The 23,005-nt window shown below is 30.5% G+C and overlaps 2 protein-coding genes across 2 annotated transcripts; both read right to left on the bottom strand.

Annotated features, from left to right (window-relative positions):
* Positions 1 to 13,295: 13,295 nt before the first annotated feature.
* LOC132045307 (defensin J1-2-like) lies at positions 13,296 to 17,786 on the bottom strand. Its single transcript, XM_059435863.1, has 4 exons — positions 17,688 to 17,786; positions 17,568 to 17,575; positions 16,700 to 16,907; positions 13,296 to 13,701 (listed from the first exon to the last, which is right to left on the bottom strand). The coding sequence occupies exons 1-4, from the start codon at positions 17,749 to 17,751 to the stop codon at positions 13,544 to 13,546; spliced, it is 438 nt and encodes a 145-aa protein (XP_059291846.1). The 5' UTR covers positions 17,752 to 17,786; the 3' UTR covers positions 13,296 to 13,543.
* Positions 17,787 to 20,765: 2,979 nt separating this feature from the next.
* Positions 20,766 to 22,351, bottom strand: LOC132045285 (defensin J1-2-like). Its single transcript, XM_059435842.1, has 2 exons — positions 22,191 to 22,351; positions 20,766 to 21,169 (listed from the first exon to the last, which is right to left on the bottom strand). Exons 1-2 carry the CDS (start codon positions 22,252 to 22,254, stop codon positions 21,012 to 21,014), a joined length of 222 nt encoding a protein of 73 aa, XP_059291825.1. The 5' UTR covers positions 22,255 to 22,351; the 3' UTR covers positions 20,766 to 21,011.
* Between the last annotated feature and the right edge of the window lie 654 nt (positions 22,352 to 23,005).

Here is a 23,005-nt window from a genome sequence, read left to right as displayed (position 1 = left end):
CTATCCTTTTGTCTTGTTTTTATTATTCTTAAAGACGGTGTGGAGTTGCACTTTTGTCTTTTTTTATGACCATAATGGTGATTTCTATGGTCAATTTTGTCAATTACGTGCTGGAATTATACACAGAATGGAAAGAGTCTATCATTTTGTTGAATTAGTATAAGAGTAAGAAAAAAAAAGAAAAGAACAAGTCCTTCTAGCTACTTTTCACCTTTAATATTTTTTTTAGTTTCAATTTCCCTTAACTTCGACATTTTTTATGTTCAAGAAACAGGAAGAAGTGCAATGGAACGACTTTGATTTACGAAATATATCTGACATTTTTTTTTTCTGGGAGGGTTAAAATATACTCAGAATTGTTGTTGTGATCAAAATTGAGAAGGATTTTTTGATTGAATAAATTCATGTTGATTAATTATATATCAAGCTGTATTTTGGATGGTTGGACGTGATCTGTGGATAATAAATCCGCGGACAAACAACATCTATTTTAGGGAGATTTGATTTATGATTTATAACAAATGTTACTTTAGCTTTATTATATAACTTTGTTCACATGAAATCACTAAAAATAACACGAGAAATCATAATAGGGTCATCTTTTATTCACATAAGATCATTTCCTCTCTATATTTAGCCCATGGCGATTGGAGGCAACTAAATTGATGCTGGGGCTGAACCATACATTAGAATAAATACAATCCGGTTTCGTCTTGTAGCGTTTAGTAAAAGAAACCTTATATATATGTTTGACTTCTATTACCAAAAGGATACCATATTAGTGGCAATAAATTGAGATTTACATTAACTCCATCGAAATAACTTGAGGTTCAAAATGCAATTTTATATCGTCCAATGGCATACATAAGATTTTGGATAAACGGTGTCTGTCTATTATCATAACTCGACTTATATGTGACTTTGAGATTGTAAAGATTCCAATACTTCACTTCTTGTTACAAATTGGTTTTTCTTTTACATTATATTCAAATTGTATCAGTCACATTAATTATTTGTATATCCACAATGGTAGAAGTTTATCCATAGGTGCATGACATGTATTTTCACATAGATTTCTCCCTCTTAATCATAGTTAATTAACATACATCATCACCTAATTAATTTTTACATTTAACCATAATAAGACAATGTAATTTGATCTAAACACAGCATACGAATAAGCTCTTCGGTACTTAATTCATATAAATCTATCTTTAAACATTATTACACTAAATAGACATGATGTGCTCTTATCGTCCACTATAAAACACCATTTCGTCGACACGAAAAGTTGCTTTATGCATGTTTGTTAAAACTATATTACATTGCAAAATAGCATTTAAGAGAACACGACATATATACAAGTAATTTGACCAGGTTGTTCTACAAAAATTGGATTCGAATAAGCAATTAACGCAAAACGTCTAGCACAGAAATACCATTGAATGTTTTGTTCGAAGGAAATAATTAATGAACAAAACACAAAATATGGAGTATATGAAAAAGACAAAGCATTTACGCGCAAGTAGAAAAAGAGAAAATATATGAGGTCTACAACTTAGAAATTTGGAAATTGTTAAAAAATAGTAAATTATAATGCCACCTATTTCAACCGAGTAACTTAGTCATTCATGTTTTGCTTCTGCTAGAATTAGTTTATCATATGTTTTCTCTATGCGATCATACAAAATATATAATGCAATAATCAAGTGGCTGAGACAGAGATATAAAATTAGTATCTATAACACCTTATAGATTAGCATATTATTCATATAAAAAACATGTAGAATTTCCCAACAATATTAAATTATTGATACCATTCTCACGGAAGCTGAATATGTATATTCTCTTAAAATATATTGGAGAGTAATAAACTAATAAAGTCGTATAAAATGTAATAGGGCCCATGTTTCTTGACTCTTGATCCAAGAGACACCAAATTAGGTAAGATGTGATTGAATTTAGCAACATACATGAATTTAATCAATTTATTCGACAGCTCTTTGGTGTTCGTGTACATTTGGAAAAGTTAGCCTGTACAATATTTTGTCAAACCTTGACATGCAATATTTCCTTACGACCTCAGATATAAGCTAAGCATTACGTACACCCTATTATATGCTATGCTATGAATAGTTGTGGCATAGATATTCATTCAGAATCATAATAATATATGGTTATAATAATATATGGTGGGATGATTGAGATTTCTTCTTCATTTAATTGGAGATCTTGAACTTGAAGCCCTATAACCAAGAACCTTTTGAGGCATTTGCAAGAATTCCTTTCTTTTTTGTGGTAACTATTTAGATTCTTTCACATGTTAATCCGACAGACGAAATTTAGCGGGTAAAATTCACAAATAGCCATTCTCCAGCCCTTGTAACTGAAAAATAATCATTATCTTTTTTCTTAAAATGTGGATATTGGCTACTTTTCAAAGGCAAGGACGAAAAGTAGCTGGTGGGTGCTACTTCTACCAATTTAGCCGTGAAATTTCATGATAGGATATTGACTACTTTTCAAAGGCATGGACGAGAAGTAGCCAGTGTGCGCTATTCTATCAATTTAGTTCATTGAGATAATGGGGGGAACACTTCGATAGGGAGTGATTTTGTTAATGAGCCTATATATAGTGTGAATCTAAATTAGTTGGATCAGTAAACTTCGCACTAGCCACTAGGTGGTTATAAAAAAGAAGAAAAGAAGAAAAATGTTGTACTAGTTTAAATCTGACGATCCAGAAGTTCCCACCTTAGTTGCCTATACCAGATACATAAAAGTTGGGATGTTGGATAATTTCAATATGTTTAATGTTGCTTGTATTCCTATTGTACACACACACACGCACATATATAAGAAAAGAAAAAAGAAAAAAAACCGTAGAGCTGATTAAGATATGTAGTTAGTAGACATGAAAATGATCTTGGGATTCATCTCACTTGCCCTTTCTTTTGTTCTCCAATTTTTTTTTTGTGATATATATAGTTGGAGATGTGATGATTAAAAAGTGAAGACTTTTGGTAAATATTTTAAAAACTGTGAACATGAGTAATGTTTCGTGGAGTTATAACCATCAAAAACTCTAAATTCCATATACATGTTCTTTCTCCAATTATATATAATCTTTCGGCAATTAGAACTTTCATTATTCAAATTCCGTCATTTAATAAGAAAGATTAATTCTTGAAAACTAGATTCAATGGGATTTAGTCCTGTAATGAACAATTCATGAAGGTAATATGTTTTCAAAATTTGTATAAATTTTTCCTAGTAGTAAAAGTTGATATCTTTATAATGTATTTATTTAAGTTACATGAGGTTTTTCGAGATACAAACTGTCAGCCAAGTTATATATATATAAACACACGAAGAAGTCAAAGGGATACAATATCTATTGTAATTCGGATAATCCCTTGCGCTCTTAGCTCCGCCTCTAAGGCTATTTAGTATGTGCACAAAATGAGCCAATAATCAAGGAGCTAACTCTTTGACAAATCTAGATAGACAGCATAATGATAATACACTCGTGCACAAAATAGGTCAATTATGGATGTTTGATGTAACATGTCTTATATTCTGCTTTGAAGAAATAATCCAAAATTGGCTCTTCATTAAAAGTGGGAAGGTTAGGAATGAAGCAAAAATGAAAATATTTCGATTACCTTGCTTTGAAAACCTTTGAACTTTCCTTCTTAGGTTCCGGGGAAAACGGAAAATAGTTCAACTTCTTTATACGGTTAGTGTAAATAATTTTTTTATATCACATATCAGGTCATTTAAAAGATTATTACAAAGTGACCAACCATTACAATTAAGATTATTAGGGATCCCATATTATAATTAACTTGAAAATAAGATACGTTATTTGTTATAACATGTCGAAATATACTGATAATATAAAAATTCTGGACATTAATGTCGTATTTTGTTTCTAAGTTAAATCCGTTTCTTTAATTAGTATAAATTTATAATATGTGCATGAAATATGCTGACAAACAACCTGCTACTATTAGCTGATTTGACAAAAGGGAAGGGGGTATATATTTGTTCTCTTTTAGTCAATAAGGATTGACCAAAAGCAGTAGCCATGTTTGAATGTGAAACAAGTGGGAGAGAATGTTACCTAGAGAATGAAAAAGCTCTAATTTAAACCTTTTAGGTAGACATTGTTCAAGAAAATAATTCAAGTAGGTCAAAGATCACAGCTATATTATCACATGCATGGTCATTAATTATTTGCAAATCATTTATCAAGGTCCTACATAATGGAATTACGGTTGGTTCTTTGGAATCCTATGGTCTATTCTTTTCAAGTTGTGAGAAAAATTCAAATATAGCATTCCATGTAATTCACACAATGGAAGGCTATTCCATAACAGGTTGGCATTGACTTTGATCTAAGAATATTAACCATTCTGTTAGAATATTGGTATGTGGTTGGATATATTCACTCATAATTAAGTGGCGCAAATTAGCTCATCAGCTAATCTTAATTCTACCTAAACTCTCAATTATGTGTCTCTAAATAGTTAAATACACTTGTTGAAACCCAATTTTGTCCTCCTTCATTCCAATTTAACACTTTAAGCTTCTATTTTATAAATATATTAATCACATCATTTTACTTATTTTTATCACAATATTATATTGAAGTCAAATTTTTGTATGGGGCGCGACAACCACTATGAGTATAGGAATTATATTGATTAGTTTCATTGAGCAAGAAAAAGATTAGGGCTAAAAATATATACTCTATGCATCCTTTTGAAGAGGGAACATTATATTGGCTGTGGAGACCAAAAGAATCCATATCCTCTATGTGAGGGTTTTGATTGATCGATGACCCAAGTGGTGGTTGGAAAAAGATTGACTTCAACAAAGAAATATCCTTAATTCTCCTAATCTTGATTTACTTAAATCAGATCATCACGTTCGACTGTCGTTTAGCAACAGTAAGATAAGAAAGCCAACTAGCTAGAAATCTACAAGGCTATGATTTAAGTTATGGACATTGACGCTCCTTCGAGGATATATAAGAAATTTATGCTATTAGTATAATTTAACATGATATAGCAATGCATACTAATAAAAAATGCTTCAGGCTTCTAATCCATGTAATATAGTCTTTACTAATATTAGTGATTTGTTGTGCAAACGTGTCGGCGTTCAAATGATTTCAGTTTATATAATTAATAAGTATCAACAGTGATTTGCACTATGACATCACTAATTCTACACCATTTGCTGTGAGATGTCGTATCTGTGGTCTCTGTTACTTTATCTTGCAAATAGTTTTGAAAGTTCCATTTTGACTAAAGACCAAAATTTTGATTTTGAAGAATTAAACTCTTTGACACAATTGTTCTCACTTGATCTGGTTAATTCATGTAGGGACAACAATTAATAATTAGCTAATCAATTGGTAAATCTTGAATACCTTTCGTCCAATTTATGGAATTTCAATCTTGTGTTTTCACCTAAGTGAGATGTTATGATATTTAAGTAGAAGTTGGTAAAAGTTTAAGTAGTCAAATGTTGATAGATTATAGGAATTTTTACGCGTTATAGCTACTTCTAATACATAATTAATGGTAATAACTACCTTTTATTTTAATTACTAATAATAACTAAATACTTTTCTAATTTAACTATTATAGCTACACAAGAATTTTGAATTACCATTTCACAAATACACCTAAAAATTAGCACCCCCAATCCCATATCCCCTTTTAATGGTAACAATATTAATCACTTAATATACATTACCATTCTCTCCTTTTCATAACTTCTTACCTTTTATGATCGTCTTCTTTCCTCTCTTCATCCTTCTACAAAAATTTCACTTCCATTCTCACCAATCAAGAAGATTCACATATTCTTTCTTCTTTTTTTTTTTTCAAAAAAAAAAGGAAAAAGAAGCCTTAAAGTACTCACGTTCTATCCCAAATTTCTTTGTTTCGTGAAATTTTCGCTATTTGTGTTATTATTCTTCCACAAAATTAACTTGGTGGAAGTGATTGTTTTGCTTCGTGCCATGGTGGTGATTATGGCGGCGCACACAAGAGAAGGGGAGAGAGAAAGTTTTTTAGGGTTTTGAGAAGACGAAAATATATGTATTTGTGTATGTTCTATGATATAACTACCAATTGTTGTGGTTGGTGGTGTATTTTTGTAAGTTTTTCTATATATTTGTGTATTTTGTTCAAATTAATTCCATCAGTTCATCTAGTTTCAAATACACGGGTGACGCAAATACATGGTAAGTTTTCTATATATTTATGTATTTTGTTCAAATTAATCCCATCAAATACATGAGTGATGTAAATTGTTACTCACATAAATACATGAGATTTAATATAAAATACATGGGGTTTGATTGCAAACTTCAAATACATTAGTTATGCTATCAAATACATAGGTAAATAAAAAACGAAATCAATATTGAAAACTTCAAATACATTACCACTAAATACATGGGTGATGCAAATTGTTTCTCACACAAATACATGATATTTAATATAAAAAATACATGGAGTTTGATTGAAACGTCAAATACATTAGTTATGCTATCAAATACACGGGTAAATAAAAACGAAATCAATATTGAAAACTTCAAATACATTGGTGCCGATTGATCGTGTTGTTTTGAAATCACATAAATACAACTTGAATAGACGAAATTTGTGAAATCAAAACGGTGTTTTTGCACGAAATAGCCGATGATTGATCGTGTTTGTTTTGTTAATGTATTTTCGCAGGTGTTGAAGATTTAATTTGAAATTTGAATTTTTACGTTTGAATGTGGAAGAATGCATGGACGAAGAGAAACATGTAAGAAAGGGAATATTACAAAACAGATTTGCGGAAAAAGAAGGTAAAAATATCTTAATTTCTCATTTAATACCACCACCGTTACCGCCAAATTAAAGGAGCCTGTTTTTTACCGCATGCTCATGTATTTGCCGGAAACAAATACATGCGAAAACATACACAAAATCAGCTGATTTTTAGCTACGAATGGTAATATTAAAAAGGGTAGAAATACAAATGGTAGGAAGCTACAATAAGATAGTCATTTGAGAAATTTTACCTAGATTATATATATATATTTTTTTTTTTTTTGCAAAGTTAATTATATACGAGTATACAAAGTGAATTATATGTACTTTCATTGCAGCATTATATTGAAACACCCTACAAAAGTATGAGACTCGAATCTTCTTAGTTTTTCATTTTAGAAAGTGTGAGAAATTGCATATTGAAGTATATTACATAGCGTTTAGATTTACCTTTTAAGAAATTAATAATTCTTCAAATATACCCTAAAATTAGTCAATTAACCATCATTGACTCTATAGAAGTTCAATTTGGGATAATTCTAATTATTGTAATTCTATATTAAACTTCGTAATAAAAAATAGATCTCCTAAGGATATCAAATCTTTATGCCATTTGCAAGTTGCAAACTTTCGATTTTCAATTGATTCATTTTAGCTCTTATGGGATGGTCCGCCTAAGCAGCCCACTTTTATGAGTTGGATATGTGGCAGTGTGGCAGTAGGGCAATTTGCACGATTGGCTTTTACGGAATGGTCTTTAAATTTTGGCCCTCAAATTGGTGGTCTTTAATTTTTATCCTTCACTAAACCCCTTGGTTCAGGGTTTGAACCCCCCGCTCAATCAAAAATTTTAAAAAAATTCGCAAGGTAGAGTTTGGATTCGCAAGGCAGAGTTTTGCCTTCAGGCATAAGACAAATTCTACCTTAAGGAAGAGTTTTGCCTTCAGGCATTAAGATAGAGGTTTGCATTAAGACAATTTTTTTTTTTTTTTTTACTTAGTTGAAATTTTGCAAGAATCTGCCTTAAGGCTTAACTTTTGCCCGAATAGGCCTAATTTTGCTATGGAACTCTGCCTTGCGATTTTTTTTTTTTTTTTTTACTAAGCCAGGATTAAACCCTAAACCTCATAGTATTAAGCTAAGGACAAAAATTAAAGACCAACACTTTGAGGCAAAAATTAAAGACCAGTGCCTTTGAAGGACAATCCGCACAAAAAAGTGTGGCGCTACGATAATTGGGCCAACCCATACGGACCAAGCACATCATTATTGGGTTTCTTCCAGGCCCAAAACACAAAGTAGTATTTGCCTGGATTGAAGGGAAAGGACAAAAGAAATAAGAAATATTAACTGGATTATCAGCCCATATTAGCTCTAAACTCAAAATAAATGTACTTTATTTTCTCTAACCCATTTTAAACAATTAGAATTCACATTTTCTTTTTTTAGCTGGCTAATCATTGAATCAGGCTACAATTTTGGAATTTTCTATTCAGTTAACCAAATTAAGGAAATTTCTTTCCTTCTGTCTCTTATCTAATATTCTATACCAAATCCTTAATCCCTATTTTGAGGGAATTGCATTAAGTACCATTTTTTACTGTAGTGATTTTTTTTTTCTCATTTTCTGTAATGAGCCTGCATTTTTTTGCTTTTCTTGATTGAACCTCCCTTGAATAAAACTGTGGAGACTTTTAAGTTGATTTCACTATGTATAGCTTTTGTAATACAAGTGTATAATTAAGCATAATAATAATATAAATAATGTTATATTTCATGTGGATATGATGATGAATATTATACACGTTGATATTTTAATTACTTTGTCTAGTTCTTATTTTCACAAAAACATGTATAATTATTGTACATATCAAGTATGTAACATGTGTATAATTCATGAAACTAATATTTTTGGCTTCATGTATAATGTGTGTATAGATATATATATAACTCATGTATACATTTTCGTTTTCATGTATAATGTGTTTATAAATGTATCTAATTCTTGTATAAATTTTTAGTGTGTGTATAAATGTATATAACTCATGTATAAATGCTACTGTTGTATATCCAATCAAAATTACAGAATTATTATTAATTTTTAAGTATAAATTACTAATATAGAAAATAAAATAATTTATAAGAAAATCTAGGAAATTACGTATATATAACATAAAATAATATACATTTGTAATATTTATACACGAATTATATATAGTTATACATAAAATATACATGCAAAGGAAAATGTCCGTAGCACAGACAAAAATTTATACACATGCAAACACATTTTTTAAACATATATGGTATATGTTTTTTTTTTTTTTTTTAAATTTTGGGTAACCAAAAATGGAATAAAGAGATGACAGATAGTATTTCTGCCTTTTCAATCAATATCCGGTAGCTCAGTGCCGAGCGGGAGGTGCAGCTAACCCACCTACCCACTCTTCAATCACGGTGTTCAGCTGACTTGCACTGATAGACCCCTATTGTATTGGAATTAGGCGTTTTTTTTATTTGAGTAATTGAAAAAATAAGAGAAAAAAGGAAAGAGATCTTTTAGTTAGAAAAGATAATGATATGATCTTTTAAAAATGAAGGCTTTTTGGCCTAGATTTATGCTAGGATTTGATACGGTTATCTGTATTGTATGGCTAATTGCTGTAAACTATCTTTTAGGGCTAGATGTATGGATTATGGGCTTGGCTAATTATGTTTTCTTCCCGAGAAATAAAAGAGAGAAGGGAAATTTACAATACGAAGGAAACATCTTATTGGCACGATGCACTTTACGTGTCCTTTATATACAATTTTTCTATTATATATAAGAGCGGTGGAGAGACGAACATGGTTGTCCCTCCTTGTACCAACCGCTTCAAAAAATTGTACACTTAATGAATTCTTATACTAAAAGATATATAACTCTTCTTTAACCAACTACTCTTTTATCCCACACATGTATATACGTATTAATATTTATATTTATTTTTTTATGTATACACGTATGCACTTATTTATTTCCTCGTGCACATTTACTTGTTCGCTTTTGACTTTTCACGGCCAACCGCTTCAAAAATTGTACACTTAATGAATTTTTATACTAAAAGCTATATAACTTGTACTCTTTAACCAACTACTTTTTTATTCCACATAGACATATGTCATAATACTTAATATTTATTTTCTTTTTATGTATACACGTATATACTTATTTATTTACTCGTGCACATTTACTTGTTCACTTTTGACTTTTCACATTCTTTAGGAATTAATAAATCCCACGTAGACATATGTTATAGTATGCGAATAGTTATTCTATTCTCATGTATGAGACGTATGCACTTCAATTTTAATTCTTCGACACACATTTATTTCCTCCGTGCACTTTTACTTGTTCACTTTTGACTTTTCACGTTCTTGCTGAATATTTATTTTCTTCTCATGTATACATGTATGCACTTTAATTTTAATTTTTCGACACATATTTATTTTCTCCATGCACTTTTACTTGTTTTAATTTGGACTTTTCATTGTCTTTAAGAATTAATAAATGAAGTACTCCCTCCATCCCATATTACTGCGGCCAATTTACTTGACTTTTCACGTTCTTTAAGAATTAATAAATGAAGTACTCCCTTCGTCCCATATTACTTGGCCACATTACTATACTCAACTTTTCACATTCTTTAAGAATTAATAAATGAAGTACTCCCTTCGTCCCATATTACTTGGCTACATTACTAAAAATATATGTCTATTTTTCTATTCTATGACGAAAATAGCATAAATTGCTTGTACCACAAGCTTTACAAATTGTACACGCAATGAATGCTTGTATCAAGAGCTATATAAATTGTACACTTCAATCAACTACTTTTAATTCCATGTGGACAATAAATTGTATACTTAACATCAATTAAACAAATACGCATAATTCTTGAATGGCCTATGAATTCGGATACGCAATTTCTAAATTTTATGAAAAGTAATTTATATATATAAAAAAAACATAAAAATAATATAATATAAATTATAATAATTGAGAATTAAAAAAAAAACAAATAGATAGCGGTCAAAAAAATTCTTGCTTGACTCAAAATTCAAATTGTATCACATAAATCGAATAAAGAAAGTATTAATTAATATAGTACATATTTTCAGCGTATTAAATTATTTAATTAATATATTGAGTTAATTTAGTGTAAATAAGCAGATAAATATTTACTCATGTGACCCCTTAGTGGATGTACTTTTCCAGAAAATCCGAGGGTCCCCTAATTAGGATTAGTTAGGATGATAAGAGCAATAGGTAAATACATATCACACGCTAAGTGTTTAAACTAAATCAATGTACTGCCTCTCTTCTCCCTCTTATTACGTTTTTTAAGAATTAATAAATGAAGTAAAATCAGTAATTAATGTGAAGGGTAAAATAATAAGAAGAAAAATTTCTTTGTCTTGATATATTAACATGGACAATTACTTTTATCCCCATTTACCTTCTTTGTCAATACTTTACTTATCTTACTATTCTTTGTATTCTCTGATTATTGTTTCTTTACATTTATAAAAATGTATTATTTCATATTTTCATTTCGGAATTAAAATTTGATGATTTACGATATATATCTTTCTAATTTTGATTTCTCTGTAATAATTCATTTTATCTATAATTGTTAATATAAAAAATTATAATGTAACTAATATTTTTGATTAATTTAATAGAAATATTTTATTAGTTTTGCTTTTAAAAAATTCAATATATACAACACAATGGATCTTATGTTTAGATCTGAATAATTAATTAATTGAGATAGATATTAACTTGTCGGTATACATATAACATATTAAACAATTTAAAAGAAAAAATCTAGAATCAAAATATTAATTTTCCCTCACCTTCATACTAATTTTATTTTTCATATCGATGAACAACTTTCATTGTCATGACAATGAGAAATTTTTAAAAATTATTTACAAAATACAAACCTTAAAGACTGGTTAATTAAAGTGAATAAACTTGTTCGCCCCGTGCATCGCACTGGCATATATGGCTAGTTTATTACTAAACCATGTCGTTAATTAATCATAAATTACTTCGTACTCCGCATCTAGTACTCTTAGGGGTCGTTTGGTGCATGGTATAGGCTGGGATATCCCAAAGACTAATTTTTTGTACCGTGTTTGGTAGGAGGTATAAATTTATCCTGAGATAAATTTATACCTCCTACCAAACATTGTACAAAATGAAGCATAATCCCAAGGGCGGGATATCCCTTCTTATCTCACTTATCCCGGGATTATTTTATACCATCTTTTAGATGGTATAAAATAATCTCAAGAGATGGGATAAATTAGTTCCGGGATTAATCCCGGAATAATTTTAGCTTACTACCAAACGACCACTTACACTTTACTTTATTTAGTGTTTATTTAGTGCAAATCGTTGTACGGATGGGAAAGGATCAAATGAAACAAGCTCTCCACTAGTTGAATCAAACAAGGCTCCAAGCCGATAACACGTCTAATCAAACGTAGGGATATTAAACAAAAAAAAAAAAAAAAAGAAAGGGAAATCGAGCTAGGCTTGTGTAAATAAATGGACGAACATTTCCAACAAAATTGGCTTTAATAACAACGCGCACACACATACTCAAAACCACAAAATTTCAGGAACGGAAATATCAGTTTCTAAGTACATTTTGATTCTTACTTATTTTTATGACAACTGGAAGATCAAACGATAAAAAAGAAGAAGACAACATTCATTATTCTTCAAAAAACACTCACATAAGAAACCAATAAATTAGTTCAGGAAATGTTATTCAAAATTATGTTTATTGAAATTTCCAAATTTGTTTTTCAGTATTTAATTCAGATTCTGTGACGCTCAATTAATACTGTCTTGGGTAGTTAATTAATAAGTAATTTCCGTGATGAAGATTTAAGTGGGGTGTGTGGGCCGGAGGGGGGGTGGGTGTTAAATGAGCTAGGCTACGGTAAATAAATGGACAAACATTTGCAACAAAATTGGATCTAATATCAACACACACAATTAACCAAAACCATCAAATTTCAAAAATAGAAAGCTCAATTTCTGAGCACATTGTGGTTCTTTCTTATTTGCATATCAACTGGAAGATCAAAAAAAAAAAAAAAAAGGAAGAAGACATCATTCATTATTCACACTCAATAAGAAACCAATTAATTAACCCTAGAAATTTTATTTAAAGTTATGTTTATTGAAAATCCCACGTTTTGCTCTTCAATACTTAATTCAAATTCAGTGATGCCCAGTTAGTACTTAATATTGGTTAGTTATTTTTTTGTTAGTTCAATAAGCTAGTGTTCGCCTGCCAAGAAGTTAGGGTCGTGTATTAATCATGTCCCACCCTATTCTCAGGGCGTGACACAAACATGAGATTCAAGATGAAAATAGTAAAATAAGCTAGATTGAGTAAATAAATGGACAAACATTTCCAACAAAATCTTCTAATAACAAGACACTCACAATCAAAACCATCAAATTTCAGAAACAGAAAGATCAGTTTCTGAGTACATTTTGATTCTTACTTATTTTCACGTCAACTGAAAGATCAAACTACAACAAAAACAAAAAAAGACAACATTGATTATTCTTAATAAAAACACTCAAATCAGAAACCGATCAATTAACTTGTGCAAGAAATATTATTGATTGATTAGCAGGGTCTGGTGCAGAAGCAACGACGACGAACACCACGGCAATGGCCACCGGAAAAGCCCTCGGTTTGACAAACAGCAGCACAATTGCTCTTCCTTACGCATGTTCCTTTGAACCTGTGGCTTTGAGACTCACAAGTCCTTGCCTCTGCCATCTCTATACAAATTTGTTCATGAAATCAGTATATTATCACGTTATCTAAAAGATAGTTATATATAATAATGTCCATACTAAGTGAAATTTAGGTAGTAAGTTGAAAAATACAATAGACGACTTGTTACAACAAGTTAAACATTATCAATGCATTGTATATTGTTTATACTAAAAATACGATAGACACGATTTTTTTTTTTTTTTTAAATCTCATTTGGTATCTGAAATCTACTAGCACTACTAGTGGAGATTCACTTCTTTTAGGGCCTATTAAGGAATGGGAAAGCGCTCTCCAGCATGAGTTTATCCATTTCTAACACTTGACTAAAACATTTGATTAAGATCGAAAGATCTCATTTATCCCATCACATCTTTAGTGATTTAGTTTGTGAGTTTATCGTGCCTAGGGAACAGGCACATTGTTGAAGAAAATGATAGAAGTATGATTAAAAAAAAAAAAATTGTTCTATTTTTTATTCTTATTTTATCCTTATTGCTATGATCTTATAGCTATAAATTTTAACTATATAGAAGAGCCGGTTGGCTACTTTTTCGTCGTCAGTCGTCAGTCCATTAAAAAAAAAAAGTGTGAGCCCCATATTAAACACAAACCAATATTAAAAAAAAAAAAAATGGAACCCACCATCTCCAAAGTCACGGAAAAAAAAATGAACCCCATATTAACAAAATCAAGCAATTTTTTTTTTTTTTTAAAAAAAAAAGTGAATCCCCTATTAAAAAAACAAACAATGTAAAAAAAAAAGTGCATCCAATATTAAAAAATCAAACAATATTTATGTAATTTCCGAAGTATCTCATTAAATCAATAATGATGGATTCATTACCACATGCGTATCAACCAATAGTGGGAGTAAATGAAATTATTGTACAATGAAAAAATGTAGACCCCATATTATTGCTTTTCTTCAAAAGGTTAAGTAGCCAAATCATACAATTTTTTTTTTTTATATTAGCCTGAGATGTAATCTAGATATTGAACTGTTGTATTTGCTATTTCACCATGTTATTTATTTGTTATGTTTACTAAAATAACTATACTTAAAATATTTATATTTTACTACTATATAGAAGAGCCGGTTTATAAGCAAGATCATCGTCCGTCCTTTAATCCCACTTTTTTATTTAAGGGCAAAAAAAATCCTTTGTGGTCCCACCCACTTTTTTATTTAAGGGCAAAAAAATGTAGATAGAAATACTTTATTATATTTTTATTTTTCTACTATATAGAAGTATCGGTTTACCCATGCTTCGTCGTCAGTCACTCTTAAAAAAAAAAAATAAGGTGGACCCCATACTAAAAACACCAAGCAATATTTAAAAAAAAAGGAAAAAAAGTGAACCCCACCCTCCCCAAACTCATGAAAAAAAGAAAGTAAACCCCATATTAAAAAAACAAGCAATGTCAAAAAAAAAAAAAAAAAAAAAAAAACGTGCACCTCGTATATTAAAAAATCAAACAATATTCATGTCATTCCCAAAGTATCCCCATCAAGTCAATAATAGTGGATTCATTACCACATGCGTATCAACCCATTAGTGGGAGCAAATGAAATTATTGCACAAAGAAAAAATATAGACCCCATATCATTGCTTTTCTTCAAAAGGTTAAGTAGCCAAATACATACAATTTCCTTTCTTTTCTTATATTAGCCTGATATCTAATCTAGATATTTAACTGTTGTATTTGTTATTCCGCCATGTCATTTATTTGTTATGTTTACTAAAATAAATATACTTAAAATATTTATATTTTAAAATAAGATAGAATTTACATTTTTATTCTTACTTTAATAAATGTGAAAAGAGATTAATATCAAATGAAGATCAAATAATAAATAAGATAAATTAGTCAAATTATAATTCTAATTGACGTTTTCTTAAAAAACTATGCAAAAAATAACATGACAAGTAAATGAGCTAAACCAAGATTATTTACCAAAAATTAAAAAACAGTATTTCTTCATTTAAATAGAAAATCAATTTCTACTTTATTTTATTTTAAAGATGTAAAATTAATTTAATAATTTGAATTATAATTATTCAAATCAAAATTTGATAAAAAATAATAAGTATTTTACACCTTTAAATTAATCGAATTAAAATTGAACGTATTAACTGATGCTTAAATATTGCTATTATTTTATCTCAAAGAGAGGAAAATAATTTCCTTTTAAACAAGTCTTCTCTTTTAAAAAGTATTAATAAATTTTTACCGACTTTGTATTGGTAACAAACACGAATATAATAAAAATTTAGATACGGAGCACAAACTATAATGTTATATTAATCGTGTTTTAAACATAGTATATACATATATATATATATATATATATATATATATATATATATATATATTATCACTATCCAAACACAATTACATGCACATAAATACACTATAATCTAAAGTGTTGGGCTCGTGCGCAGCACGGGCGTAGACGATCTAGTTTGTTATGACAAACACTAGTCTAAGACCCTTGAAAACGGAAACGATTACTCTAGAATTTCTTATTTAAGTCATATTCTCATCCAAAATTCTTTTTCTTTCCTTTTTGAAATAAAACATGATATTTTTATAAAGTTCTTATTCCTCCAAACAAGGCCTAAGATATCTGCCTATCTAAACATCATTACCACGCTACTAAAAAATTTCTATTTTCTTACTGAATTTTCACTTTAAAATGTTCAATGGCTATTTATCACTAAATGTCGATGGGAAAAACTTAAATAGTAGTCAAACGAAAAAAATATGAAGTTTTCCAGCGTTTCAGTGGGAACCTGTTTTCCCCTATGCGTTTTCCTAGTGAGCTGGTTCGGTGAGAATGAGGTGAGAAAATCAAACTTTATAGCACAAATTTAATAGCGCACGAAAGTCTCTAAGGACAAAGGAAATAAATAAAAGACTGGAAAAGAATTCCACTGCAATAATCTAGCTAGTTCTAACATTAGAAAAACCAAATAGTAATAATTAAAAGAAAAATACCAGTGGCAAAAATCAGCATCAGCATAAGGAAAATAGTTGCCAACACTTTCTTAAAGCCAGCCATACTCTTTTCTTTTGTGGGTGAAAGAGAGATAATTAGGAGAAAATAAAGATCACTATTGGAAATTAAGAGTGAAGAGACCATTAGTAGAGATAGGTCTATATATAGAAGTGTTAGGTATGTACAGTATGGTAGTGTTAGGTGGGACTAGACTAGAATATAATTTCTCATTCTAGCAAAATCTTCCTTTGTCTCCACCAAAAATAATAAAATAACTAAAAGATAGACATAAGGAGCTTAAAAGGTAAAACATAAACGTGTGAATATTCACTTTAGAGGCCTACCTTTTTCTTGTAAAGGTGTGTGATCGGATCCGCATGCTAGCTTTACAAAGTGTGAAATAATTAAGTGTTGGGTAATAGATTTCAAATATTTTTAACTTTACTTAGCATTTATGGAGTTAGAGTTGGAGTTAAAGATGAAATTATGTTTAATAATACTTTTTGTAAAGAATATTTGCAATGATGTTCATATATAAATGTACTTAAATAAAACTTCGAAAGTGAAAAGTGAATCGAAAAACAAGTTATGACTGTTCTCAAATTTGAGATACAACTACAAGTTGGATCTGAAATTTTTATGGTCGAACACTGACTTTCAAATAAAGTAAAAAAATTATTCCGGAAAAAAGTGAATAAATTTATATGGCCGAAAGCCAGCTCCTACTTTAAATAGTAGTGTAAAAAAAAAATATAAAGTTTTTCAGCGTTTCAATGAGACCTGTTTCTCATCATGCGTTTTTTGATGCGTACATACGCGAAAATGCATTTAAAAATCATATCTTATGCTACAAATTTAATAGCGCACGAAAGTCTCTGAGAACAACGGAAATAAATAAAAGACTGAAAAAGAATTCCACTGCAATAATAATAACCTAGCCAGTTCTAACATTAGAAAGACCAAATAGTAATAATTAAAAGAAAATACCAGTGGCAAAAACCAGCATCAGCATAAGGAAAATAGTAGCCAACACTTTCTTAAAGCCAGCCATACTACTCTTTTCTTTTGTGGGTGAAAGAGAGATAATTAGGAAGAAAATAAAGATCACTACTGGAAATTAAGAGTGGAGACCATTAATAGAGATAGGTCTATAGTAGTGTTAGGTATGGACAGTGGGCTAAAGAGAATTTCGAATAAACTGCGGTTGGTGGGTGGCTTACTCTGAATGATCTAGAATAAAGGTAAGAATTTAAGCTTTTGAAAAAAATTATTTACACAAACATATATATTACGGATTGTTGGAAATTTTACAGAAAATACTTCATCACGAACACTTGTAGGGACTTCTCTTCATCACGAACACTTGTAATGACTTCTCTTCAACACAAACACTTGTAGGAACTTCTTCTAAGCTTCGATAAAATACTTGATCCACGAACAATTAGAGAATTCTTCGTAGCTTGAGGCATGCCAATGGCAACATCCTTAAGGATATTTCACCCGTATGGGTGTATCTTCCAGGATTCAACAAGCTCTTCTAGTACAAAATCAGGAGCCAGAATCTAACAAAGATTTCTCAAAGTAGAAAACCCAAAGACACTATAATTTATAAGGAAAAATATGATTTTGTATATATCACCTCTGCCAATGAAAATAACTTAAGTATATATAGGTTCAAACAATTAACTAATGTCGAAGCTAATATATTAGCCAAATAACGTATACGTAAAATGGCATCACAAATGATGATTTCATCATTAACAACATATAAAGAGCTATTTAATGTAGTAAATGTTCTGCTATAACGTTTCTCACTTTGATTACAAGTTAAAGACCATTCAATTTGGTCTTAGAGACATAACGTTTGTATTTAAAATAATGACTCATTAATATATACTAAAATAATGAATTAAAAACTTCTTTTTGAGATATTTAATTCAATATTTTCACAACACGGATATATTACTCCATCCGTTTCAAAACGTTTGTCTTACTTTTTTTTTTTTTTGGTCTGTTTAAAAAATAATCTCTTATATTTTTTGTCAATTTTTTAGTTTCAACTTTCCACATGACATATTTAAGATCACAAGATCAAGGCCTCATTTGTTTTCATTAAGATTAAGACGTCTGAATCTAAATGATTAAGATTTTGTCTTTAGATCTGAACACTGAATGATTAAGACTGTTTATTTTTAAACATCTGAATGTGCATAATGTATTTATTTAAACATAATAAATATACAATTCAAATAAAAAGTAACTAAATATTAGAAGATAAATACAACTTCGATAAAATAAAAATATTATTTGATATGGTTTGTAGTGGTGGTGGGCAGGTGGGTGGGTTGTGGTGGTGCGGTGGATCTGGGGGTGGGGGTGTAGGGGGGTGGTTGGGGTGGTGTTGGTGGTTGTGGTGAGTGGGGGGTAGGGTTGGGGGTGTGTGGTTGGTATAGGGGGTGGAGTAGTTGGAAGGGTAATGTGGGAGTGAGGGGGTAAGGGTGGGGTGGAGGAGGTGGTGAGAGGGTTGTGGGCGTGGTGGTGGACGGTGGGTGGTGTTGGTGCGGTAAATCTAGGGGTAGGGTTGGGTGTGGGTGGTGGTGAGGGGGGTGGTTGGGGGTAAGGTAGGTGGGTGGGTAGGTGGGTATAGGTGGGCGTAGGGTTGGGGTGGGTGGTGGAAGTGAGGGGGTAGGGGTGGAGACAGTGGTAAAAATTATCCATACAAAAATACCTCTTAAGGTGGAAGTTTGCATAGCCAATTTTTTTTTTTTACTCAGTTAAAATTTTGTAAAATTCTGTTTTAAGGCCTAACTTTTGCCCGAATAGGCCTAATTTGCTACGAAACTCTACCTTGCGATTTTTTATTTTATTACTGAGCCAGAATTCGAATCACAAACCTTATGGTTTTAGGCGAAGGACAAAAATTAAAGACCAGCAATTTGAGGGACAAAAATTAAAGACCAGTGCCTTTGAAGGACAACCCGCACAAAAAAATGTGGCGCTACGATAATTGGGCCAACCCATACGGACCAAGCCTATAAATGTTGGGTTTATTCCAGGCCCAAAACACAAAGTGGTATTTGCCTGGATTGAAGGGAAAGGACAATAGAATAAAAGAGGGAAGGGAAAAATTTGCAGATTGTCTGGGGGTAGTCTTTAATTTTTGTTCCTCAAATTTTTTTTTCAACCCCGTCTCAGAGCAGAATTTGCGTGAACGGTTTTGCAGTGCAACGCCTGAGATTTTTTTTTTTTTTATCACACAAGTTCGAACCCACAACCGGAGTATTAATTAGGCGTTTTTAAAAAAAACTTAAAGACCACCAATTTGAAGGGCAAAAAATTAAAAGACCAACCCAAACAGAACAATCTAACGCAAAAAAAAAAAAAAAAAAAAGAATTACAATATGAAGGAAAAATCTTATTGGCACCATGCACTTTATGTGTCCTTTATATAAATTTTTTATTACTAAACCATGTCGTTAATTAATCATAAATTACTTTGTATTCCGCATTTAGTACTCTTACACTTAACTTTATTTAGTGCAAATAGTTGTACGGATGGGAAAGAATCAAATGAGACAAGCTCTCCACTAGTTGAACCAAACAAGGTCCAAGCCAATAACACGTCTAATCAAACGTAGGGATATTAGGAAAAAAAAAAAAGGAAATCGAGCTCGGTTTGTGTAAATAAATGGACAAACATTTCCAACAAAATTGGCTTTAATAACAACACACACACATACTAAAAAAACATCATTCATTATTCACACTCAAATAAGAAACCAATTAATTAACACAAGAAATTTTATTTAAAATTATGTTTATTGAAAATCCCACGTTTTGTTCTTCAATACTTAATTCAAATTCAGTGATGCCCAGTTAATACTTAATATTGCGTTGGTTAGTTATTTTCTTGTTAGTTCAACAAGCTAGTGTTATGATCAGACAATTAGCTATAGTAATTCGCTTGGTAGGAAGTTAGGGTCGTGTATCAATCATGTCCCACCCCAATTTTCAGGGCGTGACACAAACATGAGATTCAAGATGAAAATAGTAAAGTGAGCTAGGTGAGTAGATAAATGGACAAACATTTCCAACAAAATGTTCTAATAACAACAGACTCACAATCAAAATCATCAAATTTCAGAAATAGAAAGATCAGTTTCTGAGTACATTTTGATTCTTACTTATTTTCACGATAACTGAAAGATCAAATGACAAAAAAAGAAAAAAAAAAAGACAACACTCATTATTCTTAACAAAAACACTCAAATAAGAAACTGATTAATTAACTCGAGAAATATTATTGATTGATTAGCAGTGTCTGGTGCAGAAGCAGCGGCGACGAACGCCACGGCAATGGCCACCGGAAAAGCCCTCAGTTTGACAAACAGCAGCACAATTGCTTTTCCTTACGCATGTTCCCTTGAACCTGTGGCTTTGGGACTCACAGGTCCTTGCCTCAGCCATCTCTATACAAAATTTAAAATAAAATAAAAAAATCCTTATGAAATCACTAAGTAGATATGACACATTATATTTTTTTTTAATTAAAGTACTATTACGTCACCTAAAAGATAAGTATAGCTAATTAATGTTCATATCAAGTGGTACTTAGTTAGTTAGTTGAACGATCTGTTACAATAGGTTAAATTATGCTGGTAATTTAGCGTACATAAGTAAAATTCTAAAGAGTTTTACCATTTGTGCCTTTTTAATCGGTTTAACCATCACTACTAGAAAGCAAGGAATTAGCGACGGACAAAATTTCCTAGCTAACAACAAAAATCCCATGCTAATCTTATTTAGCTACGAATTAGCGACGGATTATAAGAAAATCTAATTAGCGAGGAGCCATTTAGCGACAGATTAGCTAGGGATTACCCTATTAATTCAAATTTGCGTTGAGCAGGGCTCATTGATGTGGAAGTGCTCCTTATCACACATTTCTCCATTTTCAGCGTTCGAACCGAAAATATCTAATTAAGATGAGAGATCTTATTCATCTCATCATATTCTTGGTTATTTGTGCTAGTGTGATACCTGGACAACTGATTTTTGAAGAAATGATAGAAATATCACAAAAGAACTAGCCCATCTTTTATTCTTGAATTTATAAGGAAGTATTTATAGAAATTACACACTATTTCATTTTAAATGACGCTTTTTTTTTATATATATATTTCAAAGAATAATGACATTTTTTTAATATTTAGAGAGTATTTAATTTGAAACTTTCATTTTATCTTTAATAACATGATTTTATAGCCATACATATGTCATATCGTGTTTATGATCTTAAGTTTTAAGAGTACATTTGGTACGTGTCAATTTTTTTATTTCTCTCTCTCGAAGTATGATATCTACTTCTCTAAACATAATTACAACAAAAAGTTCCGACGACAAAGCAAATAAATAGACTGAAAAAGAATTCCACTGCAATACCCTATTTCTAATCTAAGAAACCAAATAGTAATAAGTAAAAGAAAATACCAGTGGCAAAAACCAGCATCAGCATTAGGAAAAAGGTTGCCAACAATTTCTTAAAGCCAGCCATACTTTTTCTTTTCTTTTCTTGTGGGTGAAGATAGAGATAATTAGGGTGAAAGATCAAAGATCACTAGTGGAAATTAAGAGTGAAGAGACCATTAATAGAGAGAGATCTATATATAGTAGTGTTGGGTATGGGCAATTGGGGCATGCAGTGGGCTAAAGAGAATTATTAAACTGCGGATGTTGAGGTCATGGCTTAATTTGAATGATCTAGAATAAAGGTAAGAATTTAAGTTTTATTTATTTGTGATGTAAAAATTGTTTACACAATCGGTTCATTAATGAAGTAAGTAGTAATTAAACTTTTTATAAATATTAATTAGTAATCTGATAAAGGTTTCACCACAAGTTAAAATTAACTAAAGTCTAAAACCAATTATACAATGTCAGCGTGTATAACTTAAAATTTTAGGGGTCGACGTTTGGTTTCCCGAATTAGTTATTCCAGAATTATGATATTATTTTCATACCACTTACTCTTAATGAAGGACAACAATCTCGGGATTACTAATCCAGAAACTCCTAATCCCTAAACAAAATACCAAGTGACAAAGATGCTCATCTCCAAGCTTTTCTCCCAAAATCCTTTAAAAATTCACGGTTAAAATTAAACACATGTTTTATGATATACTCAATATATCTCATTTTAATTTATTTTAATGAACCATATATTTACTAATAAAAATATTTTATCACATAATTTCGTCATTATTAATCCTTGCATTTTAATCCCATTATTATGATCTCGGTATAAT

This window comes from Lycium ferocissimum, unplaced genomic scaffold (assembly GCF_029784015.1).
Source record: "Lycium ferocissimum isolate CSIRO_LF1 unplaced genomic scaffold, AGI_CSIRO_Lferr_CH_V1 ctg640, whole genome shotgun sequence".
NCBI lineage: Eukaryota > Viridiplantae > Streptophyta > Magnoliopsida > Solanales > Solanaceae > Lycium > Lycium ferocissimum.
The sequence above is the reverse complement of the archived record's forward strand: the minus strand, read 5'-3'. Positions and strand labels throughout refer to the sequence as shown.

Coding starts and splice junctions, on each gene's coding strand:
- LOC132045307 (XM_059435863.1), bottom strand. CDS start 17,751: ATGGCTGGCTTTAAGAAAGTGTTGGCTACTATTTTCCTTATGCTGATG. Junction 13,702..16,699: donor GATGCTGATTTTTGCCACTG/GTATTTTTCTTT, acceptor AAATTTGTATAG/AGATGGCAGAGGCAAGGACT.
- LOC132045285 (XM_059435842.1), bottom strand. CDS start 22,254: ATGGCTGGCTTTAAGAAATTGTTGGCAACCTTTTTCCTAATGCTGATG. Junction 21,170..22,190: donor GATGCTGGTTTTTGCCACTG/GTATTTTCTTTT, acceptor AATTTTGTATAG/AGATGGCTGAGGCAAGGACC.